This window comes from Schistocerca cancellata, chromosome 6 (assembly GCF_023864275.1).
Source record: "Schistocerca cancellata isolate TAMUIC-IGC-003103 chromosome 6, iqSchCanc2.1, whole genome shotgun sequence".
NCBI classification, from domain to species: Eukaryota; Metazoa; Arthropoda; class Insecta; order Orthoptera; family Acrididae; genus Schistocerca; species Schistocerca cancellata.
Window position 1 is genome coordinate 64,341,280 of NC_064631.1, and position 13,722 is coordinate 64,355,001.

At 47.7% G+C, this 13,722-nt stretch overlaps 1 protein-coding gene across 1 annotated transcript in view; it reads left to right on the forward strand.

Annotated features, from left to right (window-relative positions):
• The window catches only part of LOC126088614 (UDP-glycosyltransferase UGT5-like), a 154,265-nt gene that overhangs the window by 20,690 nt on the left and 119,853 nt on the right, over positions 1-13,722 (forward strand). The window contains exon 2 of the mRNA XM_049906842.1: positions 1,993-2,297. Coding sequence (XP_049762799.1) covers positions 2,034-2,297 — 264 coding nt within the window. The 5' untranslated portion in view covers positions 1,993-2,033. The remainder of the gene's footprint in view (positions 1-1,992; positions 2,298-13,722) is intronic.

Below are 13,722 nucleotides of genomic sequence, written 5' to 3' on the forward strand. Positions count from 1 at the left end.
CTTCCTTGCCCCTCCGTGTCTCTACGAGAACTAGAAATCTGTCAGCTTATGTTATACATACTTCTAGAAACACCGGTACCCTGTGGCCCTCTGTCCAATTGAGTAGGTTTCCGTGTATGCATTTTGCACTTTGTTAATGTCTGTTACATTTTTCATATTCTATGTACAAATTTGTTGACATCTTACAATTTAGATATCTGGTGATGGAAATAAATCCTAAACGCGTCAAGTGAGCAATTTGAGTAGTAAAGTCATTTTTCGCGGGCTATATGCCTTTTTCGAACTGTACTACATTATTATTAGCAATTTGTTTCACAATATTATATAAACATTAAGGTCAAAGTTGCAAGATAACGGTTAGTTTGTAGGGTACACTACTGGCCATTAAAATTGCTACACGAAGAAGAATTGCAGATGAAAAGCGGGTATTGATTGGACAAATATATTATACTAGAACTGACATGTGATTACATTTTCACTCAATTTGGGTGCATAGATCCTGAGAGATCAGTACCCAGAAGAACCACCTCTGGCCGTAATAACGGCCTTGATACGCCAGACCATTGAGTCAAACAGAGCTTGGATGGCGTGTACAGGTACAGCTGCCCAAGCAGTTTCAACATGACACCACAGTTCATCAAGAGTACTGACTGGCGTATTGCGACAAGCCAGTTGCTCGGCCACCATTGACCAGATGTTTTCAGTTGGTAAGAGATCTGGAGAATGTGCTGGCCAGGGCAGCAGTCGAACATTTTCTGTATCCAGAAAGGCCCGTACAGGACCTGCAACATGCGGTCGTGCATTATCCTGCTGAAATGTAGAGTTTCGCAGGAATCGAATGAAGGGTGGAGCCACGTGTCGTAACATATCTGAAACATAAAGTCCACAGTTCAAAGTGCCGTCAATGCGAACAACAGGTGACCGAGACGTGTAACCAATGGCACCTCGTACCATCACGCCGGGTGATACGCCAGTATGGCGATGACGAATACGCGCTTCCAATGTGCGTTCACCGCGATGACCCTAAACACGGATGCGACCATCATGATGCTGTAAACAGAACCTGGATTCATCCGAAAAAATGACGTTTTGCCATTCGTGCACCCAGGTTCGTCGTTGAGTACACCATCACAGGCGCTCCTGTCTGTGATGGAGCGTCAAGGATGACAGCAGCCATGGTCTCCGAGCTGATAGTCCGTGCTGCTGCAAACGACGTCGAACTGTTCGTGCAGATGGTGGTTGTCTTACAAACGTCTCCATCTGTTGACTCAGGGATCTAGACGTGGCTGCACGAACCGTTACAGCCATGCGGATAAGATGCCTGTCATCTCGACTGCTAGTGATACGAGGCCGTTGGTATCCATCACGGCGTTCCGCATTACCCTCCTGAACCCACCGATTCCATGTTCTGCTAACAGTAATTGGATCTCGACCAACGCGAGCAGCGATGTCGCGATACGATAAACCGCAATCGCGATAGGCTACAATCCGACCTTTATCAAAGTCGGAAACGTGATGGTACGCATTTCTCCTCCTTACACGAGGCATCACAACAACGTTTCACGAGGCAAGGCCGGTCAACTGATGTTTGTGTATGAGAAATCCGTTGGAAACTTTCCTAGTGTCAGCACGTTGCAGGTGTCGCCACCGGCGCCAACCTTGTGTGAATGCTCTGAAAAGCTAATCATTTACATATCACAGCATCTTCTTCCTGTCGGTTAAATTTCGCGTCTGTAGCACGTCATCTTCGTGGTGTAGCAATTTTAATGGCCAGTAGTGTATTTTCAGTAAAAGATTCCGCAGCATTTGTCAGGGAGGCGCAATGTACCACAGATGTGTTGGTACCGTTGTAACGGTACACTGCCTTTACGCTCGATGTGGGACCGACTGGGCGTCCGGACAGCTTATCACACTGACAACGATATAAGAGGCGGGAGAGCTTATCTCGGTAGGTTATCTCTGTAGTCGGCGACCTCTGCCTGTCTGTCTCAGAGGCCGCACTCACTCGCGGACGAGACTAGCGTCCTGCAACCATGAAGGCCGGAGGCCCTCTGTGGGCCGCGCTGCTGCTGCTGCCGCCGCTACTGCAGAACGCGCCGGTCGCCGGCGCCGCCAACATCCTGGCGGTCGTGTGGTTCGTCTCGCCCAGCCACTTCGTCATGCTGGGCCGGCTGTTCTCGGAGCTGGCCGCCAGGGGCCACAACATCACCGTGCTGAGCCACTTCCCGCGGCAGGCGCCCCAGCCCAACTACACCGACATCAGCATCGCCGGCAGTCTGCCCTCTTACGCCGACAAGGTGCGTAGCCCACTGTAGTGGACACTTTCAGTTGTTTTCATTTCTCTGCTAACTGAGCACTCGACGTCGTCCGGGTATACATTTACTCCAATCTTCTATTAGTCCATCTCCTTTCCCCTCTTTTTGTCCGTCACGACAACTCCGTGTCTAGGCCTTCCACCCCCCATTCTCTGTCCATTTCCTCCTGCCCCACACTTTGTTCATTTTCTCCTACCTATCTCTCCTCCATTCTGTTGCTCCCCCTCTGTCTGCTCCTTCAACCTATGTACATCTCCTCCTCCTCCCCTGTTTGTCAATATCCTCTTGCCCCTCTCTTTGTCAGTCTTCTTCTCCATCTCTCTCTGTCTGTCTCTTTCTTCCTCTCCCGCTTTTCATCTCCCCCCTTTTCCGACTCTATATCTATCTCTTCCTCATCTCTTTCTCTTTCCATTTGCTTCTCCCCCTCTGTCAAGTCATCTTCTCCCCTCCATGTCCCTGCCTATCTGTTCTTCCACCTGTCTCTGTCCAACTCCTTCCTTCTCTATCTCCCTTCTCTGTCCATTGTCCCCTCCGTTAACATGTCCATCTCCCCATCCTCCTATCTCTCCTTATCTTTTCCTTCCCATCACCTATATATCCATCTCCTCAATCTCCCTTCCCTCTCCAAACTGTCACATTCACCGCAATAGAAGTTCTTACTCCTACAGTACTTCTTTCCAGAATGTGACTAATATTTGTCCAAATGTGATTGAAATCGTTGCAGGGATTTAGATGAGCTTTTAACCCGTGGCCTCGTCCGCATAGGCACATGTCGACTGTGGTTTCACACACATTTAAAATAGTTCAGGAGTACTATACACATATTTCATCGTATATCTAGCGAATTTCATCCTGTAGTTTTATTTTCACGTAGCTCAATGTTTATGACGACGTACCTTGTCAACATGTGCTGTACAGTGATAGAACTTTGCAGGTACACTTATTGGTGCATGTGTCTATGGTCTGCGAAATGTGTTGTGAGTTGAATAGGTATTGAAGAAATAATAAACGAAAATGTTGTCATGCGGCGGCAGTCTCTCACACATCTCACCGTTTGTGGCCTCATATTTCCCGTGTCGTGCAGTAATATACTCTTGTAGGTACATTCAGCATCGTATGTGGATACTGTTTGCGAATGGTCTTACTAATAGAATTACTAGCAAAGAAGCAATCAATTAAAACGAAATGCGGCAGTTTTTCTGGCATCTCAGCATATGATGTGATATCTTCTGAACTATGTATCGCATTATGATGTTTTTCTCACTTCCGACAGATAGCGTAGCTGCAGGACAGTTTCAAATTGGGGTCTGTATATGATATACGTAACAAACAACGTGCCGTCATTGAATTTCTCACTGCAAAGAAACTGTGGGGAATATTCACAAACGCTTGCGCAAACTCTATGGAGCATATGCTGTCGACAGAAGTACAGTTAGTCGCTGGGCACGGAGGGTGAGGTCATCAGAATGGGGTTCCACGGAGCTCCACGATTTGCAGCGGTACGGGGGACCATCCACGGCTGTTACACTGACAGCCCTGCCCTAGCCCCCTCAGACTTCCACTTGTTTTGGGCCATCAAAGGATACAATTCGTGGAAGACATTTTGAGGACGATGAGGAAGTTCAAATGGTTCAAATGGCTCTGAGCACTATGCGACTTAACTTCTGAGGTCATCAATCGCCTAGAACTTAGAACTAATTAAACCTAACTAACCTTAGGGCATCACACATATCAATGCCCGAGGCAGGATTCGAACCTGCGACCGTAGCGGTCGCTCGACTCCAGACTGCAGCGCCTAGAACCGCACGGCCACTCCGGCCGGCTCGATGAGGAGGTGATTCACACAGTGAAGCACTGACTCCCCCAACAGGCCAAGGATTGGTACCGACAGGGCATACAAGCCCTTGTTTCGCGCTGGAGGAAGGCCATAGAACGGGATGGAGATTAAATGGAAAAATAGGTGTGTAGATAAATTCTCATTACGTCCAATAAAGAATTATTGAAGAAAAAAAATGCGGTGAGTTACTTTCTGGTCAATCCTCGTATATGGCTATTCTCACGTCGTGGGCTACACTGATTTTTGACCCCCACCCCTACCACTTTGATACAGGGTTGTTCTACCCCCATACATTATTTTCAGACTTCAAATGATATGTTTACCAAGTTTGGTTGAAACTGGTCGATTAGTTTAGGATGATATGTGGAACATACATACATACATACCTGTGCATACGTGGATCAGTTTTTATAATTTACATCGATATTGTAATTCCGCAGGAGTTACCGTCTATTTGCAGCTTTATTACTATCTGTTTGTTTCTGTGGTGCTGATTAAGTGTTACATGCCGTTGGTTCCTCCAACGGAAGACTGCAGACGTTCCTGGAGGATACCTGGAGAATAGAAACCCTCCTAAAGCCTGCTTTAAACAGGAGCGAACACAAAAGAACGAGCATCACCGAACGACGATTTTCTCTAGTGTAAACGGTAGGCGAGCGCGAGCGAACAACATTCGGTCCTGTGTGGCTCGCGTTCATCCATGTTTGCTCGTCCTCTACACATCGGCGCCAGGAGTTCTGGAAACTTTCGTCTGCTGTCTTGTCTGCTCCTGGTGCTGACATGAGTTGCGTGAGCGATGCAATGGTCCGAAGAAAATGTTATGTTGCAGACAGAAAAAAAAATTGTAGAGTCATACGCGTTCCTGGGATCCAAGAGATCCGCAGCACAAGTGCCGAAAGAAAAGGAAAATGATTGGTAGAAGATTCCCCCGAAACACTCAGAGGTGCAACTGGGGATATGACAAAAACGATAAATTCATTATAGGCTTACTTCAGCGGGAAACAGAGTTAATGACCACATGCTTTGTATTTAACTTTATTAATCCTGGACCGGGAGCGCCTATCTTCTTGTCACGAGTGGGCACGCGGCGTTCTTCACATACTTGCAAAGCATATCTGTCTTTGTGTTACCAAGGTGAACGTGTATGGGCAAAATCACAGTTTAATCTTAGTTTAATTAAACAACGACAAAATAAACTTATATTATGTGAGCTAAATCACTGTTTAATCAAACAGTTATAAAGAAACCTTTCACTGTATCACTCTGTTGCGATGTACATGTGCTACCAGACAGTAATGAGCCACACCGAGCATGAAACAGCGCAGTCTGGATTATTTTCTTGAAAGGATCGTAATTCTTTTCTCATCTGACTCGGTGTTGTTCACATGGATGTATAACAACGGAGCTTATCACTGTATTAGGAATAATGAAGAAATAGAAGCAGTCTCACAACTGAAATACACTCCTGGAAATTGAAATAAGAACACCGTGAATTCATTGTCCCAGGAAGGGGAAACTTTATTGACACATTCCTGGGGTCAGATACATCACATGATCACACTGACAGAACCACAGGCACATAGACACAGGCAACAGAGCATGCACAATGTCGGCACTAGTACAGTGTATATCCACCTTTCGCAGCAATGCAGGCTGCTATTCTCCCATGGAGACGATCATAGAGATGCTGGATGTAGTCCTGTGGAACGGCTTGCCATGCCATTTCCACCTGGCGCCTCAGTTGGACCAGCGTTCGTGCTGGACGTGCAGACCGCGTGAGACGACGCTTCATCCAGTCCCAAACATGCTCAATGGGGGACAGATCCGGAGATCTTGCTGGCCAGGGTAGTTGACTTACACCTTCTAGAGCACGTTGGGTGGCACGGGATACATGCGGACGTGCATTGTCCTGTTGGAACAGCAAGTTCCCTTGCCGGTCTAGGCATGGTAGAACGATGGGTTCGATGACGGTTTGGATGTACCGTGCACTATTCAGTGTCCCCTCGACGATCACCAGTGGTGTACGGCCAGTGTAGGAGATCGCTCCCCACACCATGATGCCGGGTGTTGGCCCTGTGTGCCTCGGTCGTATGCAGTCCTGATTGTGGCGCTCACCTGCACGGCGCCAAACACGCATACGACCATCATTGGCACCAAGGCAGAAGCGACTCTCATCGCTGAAGACGACACGTCTCCATTCGTCCCTCCATTCACGCCTGTCGCGACACCACTGGAGGCGGGCTGCACGATGTTGGGGCGTGAGCGGAAGACGGCCTAACGGTGTGCGGGACCGTAGCCCAGCTTCATGGAGACGGTTGCGAATGGTCCTCGCCGATACCCCAGGAGCAACAGTGTCCCTAATTTGCTGGGAAGTGGCGGTGCGGTCCCCTACGGCACTGCGTAGGATCCTACGGTCTTGGCGTGCATCCGTGCGTCGCTGCGGTCCGGTCCCAGGTCGACGGGCACGTGCACCTTCCGCCGACCACTGGCGACGACATCGATGTACTGTGGAGACCTCACGCCCCACGTGTTGAGCAATTCGGCGGTACGTCCACCCGGCCTCCCGCATGCCCACTATACGCCCTCGCTCAAAGTCCGTCAACTGCACATACGGTTCACGTCCACGCTGTCGCGGCATGCTACCAGTGTTAAAGACTGCGATGGAGCTCCGTATGCCACGGCAAACTGGCTGACACTGACGGCGGCGGTGCACAAATGCTGCGCAGCTAGCGCCATTCGACAGCCAACACCGTGGTTCCTGGTGTGTCCGCTGTGCCGTGCGGGTGATCATTGCTTGTACAGCCCTCTCGCAGTGTCCGGAGCAAGTATGGTGGGTCTGACACACCGGTGTCAGTGTGTTCTTTTTTCCATTTCCAGGAGTGTACAACAATGGAACAATACAAAATAATGTTATTTTTTGGTTGCCGCACTTTACAAATAGGCGCGCCGCTCGAGGGTTGAAAAGGAGTTGTACGATAAATTTAATTGAAAGTCAACAAGTGTAAATATGTATCTATTATGCTAATTAAAATTGAAAGTATACGAAAGACCTGTTATTTCTCGTTGTTTACGCTCTTGCTACCTGTAATTACATGGCTTACTTGTCACTGTCATGTCAGAAATTTCTGAAGACAAATGAAAATGATTTATCTGAAATGATGCAATTTGCCCTCTTGAAAAATATATAGCAGGTTTTATCAAGTACTTTATGTAACAGGTCGTGTGTATATGTCACATTCCATTATTCACATTTTATTGATACCATCTTCTTTACATGCACTGTAATAAAATCCTTGGACTGCTTCACGTATGCTACTGCAGACATCTTTGATACAACAGCTACTAAAATGCAGTACAAGCACTGCAGTGACGGAAATGTCCCAAGTTCCTAACTGCCAGAGTGTAAATGCTAGCCTTTCTTGAGGTTATGTTGGTAGTCGGTAATTAGTGTTCTTTTTTTTTTTTAAATTATCTCCTCGGTTATAAGGAGAAGCCAGTGAAAAGCATCAACCGACATCTGTGGAAACTTTTGAAGTAATACTAAGGAGTCGCAAATTCAGGGTTAAGTGCACTACCTCCTCGTATATCACGCTTACGTACAAATTCAGTCACGTAATTTTTCCTTGCCTACACCGTTTCCCTTGTTTCGTCCAAAACAGTACTCTCGCCATGCAAAGTAGCCCTCTCAGAATATCAAAATTTTGCAATGCGACTCTAAATGTGTAGTGTTCTATCTCCTGTGCTGATTATTAGCTTCAACAAACAGTACTGCAGCGTTTATATATAGAAGTGACAAAAGTCGCTGCAACACTTCCCCATATCGGACCTCCTTTTTTCTGGGGTTGGTGTTGCAACTCGTCATGGCATCGATTCAATATGTCGCTTTAAATCCCCTGCAGACGCATAGAGCCATGTTGCCTCCATAGCAGTCCACAATTGCCGAAGTGTTGCTGACGAAGGTTGTTGTGCACGAACTGACATCTCGATTTTGTCCCATAAATGTTCGATGGGATTCATGTCGAGCGATATGGGTGGCCAGATCATTCACTCGAATTGTCCAGAAACTTTTTCAAACAAATTACGAAGACTTGTTTCCCAGTGACATGACATCGTTGTTTGGGAACATGTGTAGCTGCAAATGGCCTCTAAGTAGCCTAACGTAACCATTTTCACTCAATGGCGCTTTCAGTTGGACTAGAAGATGCAGTCCATTCCATGTAAAAACAGTCTACACCACTATGGAGCTACCACCAGCTTGCACAGTGCCTTGTTGGTAACTTGGGTCCGTGGCTTCGTGGGGTCTCCGCCACATTCGAACCCTGCCGTCAGCTCTTACCAACTGAAATCGGGAGTCACCTGACCAGGCCGCGGTTTTCCAGTCTTTGACGGACCAACTGATATGGTCACGAGCCCAGGAGAGCGCGCAGGCCAAGTCGTGCCGGTGCCATAGTATATTAACGACAGATGTCGCCACTTCGGATACGTTTGTCGTACATCCCACGTTCATTTCGATAGTTACTTCACGTAGCCTTGCTTGTCTGTTAGTACTGACAGCTCTACACAAACGACGCTGTTCTCGGTCGTTAAGTGAAGGTCGTCGGACACTGAGTTGTCTGTGGTGAGAGGTAATGCCTTACATCTGGTATTCTCTGCACACTCTTGACACTGCGGCTCTCGGAATATTGAATTTCCTAACGATTTCCGAAATAGAATGTCCCATGTTTCTAGCCACAACTACCATTCCGTGTGCAAAGTCTTTCAATTCCCGTCGTTCGGCTCTAATGACGTCGGCAACTTTTTCATGTCAGTACGAAATACTTTCTGTTCGTAATACTACCGCCATCTGTATATGTGCACGTCGCTATTCCATCACTTTTGTCACGTCAGTGTAGGTTATACTCCTACATCTTCTGTTCCCTGGCGGAGCCTCTAACGTAAATGCTCGTTCGCACATACAAGCGGACGGTAGTGCACACTGGTGAATTTTCTGCGAATTCTCATTCACCAGTGTTCGCTTCCATTCGCTCCGGTGCAAAGCAGGCTTAAGAAGAGGTGCATATGTGTAACACGTAACTGATTTTGACCCCATTTCACACGATTACGCCCTCAAACGTATACGTACCAATGCTAATTCAATAGGATATGCTTTTCCGGCGTTTAGGGGACATCGAGGTTGAAACTTTCGTCTCCCTATTGGATGCCGCGTGAAGGCACCAGTAGTTGAGCAACGGTGATAAGAGCAACCACCTAAGATGGGAGACTAACAAGGGAATGGTTCAGATCTATATGTCGAAACCCACCTTGAAATTTTTCGTGCAGGAAGAACACAACGAGATAACTCCACTATCCAAGTTTTAGATGCTAAGAATTACTCCAAGTATTTTTTTTAAATTGTTGAAGTTAATAGTTTTTGTCGCAGAAAGAACCGCTCTTTACAGCGTTTTGTACAGCCCTTCTGCCTAGTGCTCTATCACCCGTGACAAGAGAGCGCAGCACTGCTAATATTCGAATTGGCACAAGTCAACTCTAAGCACCTGAACTGTACACCTAATACGATGTATCACTGATGTTTAGAATGAGAGGCAGTCTACAGCCGTGGTCTGGGGAACAGTCGGTTCTCAGACGTGTTCCGAAGCGGATGCGCGCGGCGCTCTGTACGGGCCATTGTTTACTAGCGCGAACAGTGGTACAATAGTGTCGACAGATCACCTCGACCGATGATAAGACCACGATAAAAGCAACGCTCCATGTCCGGTACGCACGACCTAAGGCATGCAAAGTAGAGCTATTTCTGAGTGAAGTAATGCATGCCGATCCATAGGATCTCCTCAGAGTATGTATCTCCATCGTCTCCAGCACTGTTTACCTGAAATTTGTCGATGAAGCAACGTGCGAACGGCTTATTCGCCGTTCGGCCGATAGTATCGTATTGGCATTCAATATCGGTTTAGTGACTGACGACTATACAGGACTCGAGGTTCGGACCATACGTATCTTCGAGCTGCCGTTTGAAGTTGCACCATCACTTGTTGTGGACTCGCTAGGCCCTCATGTGGAGACATTAAGTCATGTGGAAGAAAAGTGGCTCACGTTCGAGATGTATCCTGTTCTGAATAGAGTGCATCAGGAGCGAACTGGGTACGGGCGCTGATAACCACGCAGTTGAGCGCCCCACAAACCAAACATCATCACCAGGAGCGAACTGAACAGTGCGAACGCATCCCGTGATGGATAGCGATCGCGGGAATGGCTGTCGAGCGATCGCTATGAATGACGATCAATCGCGGACTCGCTCGGATTGCTGGCAGGAGGGCATGTTCACTTGAAATGCCTGCAGAGACGCCTCGTCCAGATACCTCGTGCTGACATGACACTTACAACGCAACCGACGACAGCGCTTAGAGAGTGAACAGCCTGTTTACCGAGGTAGCTCTGTTTTTTCACGGTGCCACGGAGCATTTAGTGGTGGGCGGGGAATTTGACAGCTTCTTGCCGGCCGCGGTGGCCGTGCGGTTCTGGCGCTGAAGTCCGGAACCTCGGGACTGCTACGGTCGCAGGTTCGAATCCTGCCTCGGGCATGGGTGTGTGTGATGTCCTTAGGTTAGTTAGGTTTAAGTAGTTCTAAGTTCTAGGGGACTTATGACCTAAGATGTTGAGTCTCATAGTGCTCAGAGCCATTTGAACCATTTTTTTTGACAGCTTCTTACGCCCTGAGGATCAGCTCCATCACCATGTCCCGTGTCCGGTCCTTCAAGCGATGGTCGTAAATCTCGCATTGCACCATACATGAATTCTCATCCACGGTGAATGACGCGCATATTTGCGCTTAACCATCAGTTTGGACAAGAGTTACGTTTCCCGAGGTCTTCAGGCAGGGACTGTCAGTGTCCACTGCATTCACTGACCATCAGGCCTCCATCAGCGCCATGGCCCGGCCTCGACAAAGGACAAGCTGTAGCAGAGGATCGTGGACTCTTAACACCAACATTCTCCGGGAAGAGGCTTGTCGGGTAGTCGTCACCGATATCTGGCACAAATGTGAAGGACGACGTCATACCTATGATTCTGCGATACGGTGGTGAACTTATTATGCCGAACCAGCTATTTGTTACACGCTCATGCTATGTGGGAATAACAGAGAGCCTTGACGACGGTCGACCTCTGAGTTCTGGAGGGAATTAGTGTGCCAACCAGCATTGTCGGAGCGGCAAACGACCGTCCACCAGACACAGGCGCAGCTCCTGCATATCACAGCAGTCAGACTGGAAGGCATGCAAGTTTGACCGGGCTGCGTCACGTCGTCAAGGAACGGAGACATCGTGAAAGGTGCCTCATCACGGCAGTTATTATGGTGGGCAGGCAACGTGCTGAGACAGAGATCGCCATCTCCCTTGTCATCACATACTTTTACCGCGCTCTCTATCTGGCGGGTCAGTGACGATGAGGACGTCCTCCCTGACCTACCGCCTTTGGGATGGGCACTACAAGACGACATTCTTGGAGGCCGTCACGCTGAATACGTGGTGTCGCCCTGTTGCAGGGCGCTAGAAGAAAATCTTCTGGTCCTGATGGTCTCCCGCTTGACGTTTTCTGACCTGCTGGTGGAAGTTTGTAAGTAGGCTATGTAAGTAGGCTGTTTAGGTTCTTATATTGGTAACGCCGCCGCCACGTAGCGCTCTCTGTATGAAAATCACTGGCTGTGCTGTGTGCAGTCTGTGGCTAGTTTGCATTGTTGTCTGCCATTGTAGTGTTGGGCAGCGGCAGCTGGATGTGAACAGCGCGTAGCGTTGCGCAGTTGGAGGTGAGCCGCCAGCAGTGGTGGATGTGTGGAGAGAAATGGCGGAGATTTGAAATTTGTAAGACTGGATGGCATATATATTATGATTATTAAGGTAAATACATTGTTTGTTCTCTATTAAAATCTTTCATTTGCTAACTATGCCTATCATCTTTATGGACTGTGAGAAAATTTTAGCTTTTGACCAACATTGTATCAATAAGTGTGTGCATTTGATTTCTTTGTTATTGTAATTACGATTATGAAAAATTTTATCAAATCATTATTGGCCACTGCCCAAAACAATTTGTAAAATTTTTTGTGGGGGCATGGGGGCTATGTAAGTAGGCTATGTAAGTAGGCTGTTTAGGTACTTATATTGGTAACGCCGCCGCCACGTAGCGCTCTCTGTATGAAAATCACTGGCTGTGCTGTGTGCAGTCTGTGGCTAGTTTGCATTGTTGTCTGCCATTGTAGTGTTGGGCAGCGGCAGCTGGATGTGAACAGCGCGTAGCGTTGCGCAGTTGGAGGTGGATGTGGGGAGAGAAATGGCGGAGATTTGAAATTTGTAAGACTGGATGGCATATATATTATGATTATTAAGGTAAATACATTGTTTGTTCTCTATTAAAATCTTTCATTTGCTAACTATGCCTATCAGCAGTTAGTGCCTTCCGTAGTTTGAATCTTTTATTTAGCTGGCAGTAGTGGCGCTCGCTGTATTGCAGTAGTGCGAGTAACGAAGATTTTTGGTGAGGTAAGTGATTTGTGAAAGGTACAGGTTAATGTTAGTCTGGGCCATTCCTTTGTAGGGATTTCTGAAAGTCAGATTACGTTGCGCTAAAAAAATATTGTGTGTCAGTTTAAGCACAGTCCTGTATAAATTTTCAAAGGGGACGTTTCAAGTTTGGTGACAGATATGCAGCGAACATCTGGATCTGGACATTCGCATACCCCGCGAATTTTTGTAAGGCATGGTAATCCATGTTCAAAACCAAAAGCAAGGTGCAGACCTCAAGACTGCTATCCGCTGACGTTAATGAATTTGGATTACATGCTGTTTGCACTGATACTTCATGCTCCTGCTCACTACTATCAAGGATACCCCTCACGCTGACGAAACATGTCTCGGAAGTAACAGTAATATACACGCTGATACAAGCTTTTGTACAGATGTGGTGGCGCTCATGTCTGCGTGTCGTTCACAAGATGCCCTCATGGCGTTGACGCAAATCACGCGTTCAACCGACTTGAACACAGTTTCTGGCGGGCTGAGTTAGAGAAGATGAGTCTGTCCCCGGTATCAGCTGCTGTAGTTCTCTGTCTCCTCTAAGGGGCCCCTTTGACGGTCCTGTTTATTGGACACCACTTTTTACCACTCACTTTTGAGTGCAGAGTGAGACAAGGCTGCCCTTTGTCAGCCCACCTCTTCGGGGTCGCGCACGAGCCTGCACTTCATGAACTGTGCCAGCGTTTGGAGGGCATTCGCCTACGCAACTTGCGTTTTGCGTGTTGTGCCTACACTGATGAACCGTAAATTTACTTTCAAAATAATTTTTTAAAGAATTTGTCATAGGCCAAGGGTTACCGCTGACCATGCCATTCTTGTAATAGGACGGCTGACACACCCGCACCCAACGCGTCCGTCTGAACTACAAAAGGCTTATCAGAATCAGGCACCCCACGCACCGGTGGATTAGCGATGGCGGTTTTGATCTGTTCGAAGGCCGCCTGCTGTGTGTGACCCCAAGTAAATTCAACTCCTTTTTTACGAAGCTGATTCTAAGGGGCAG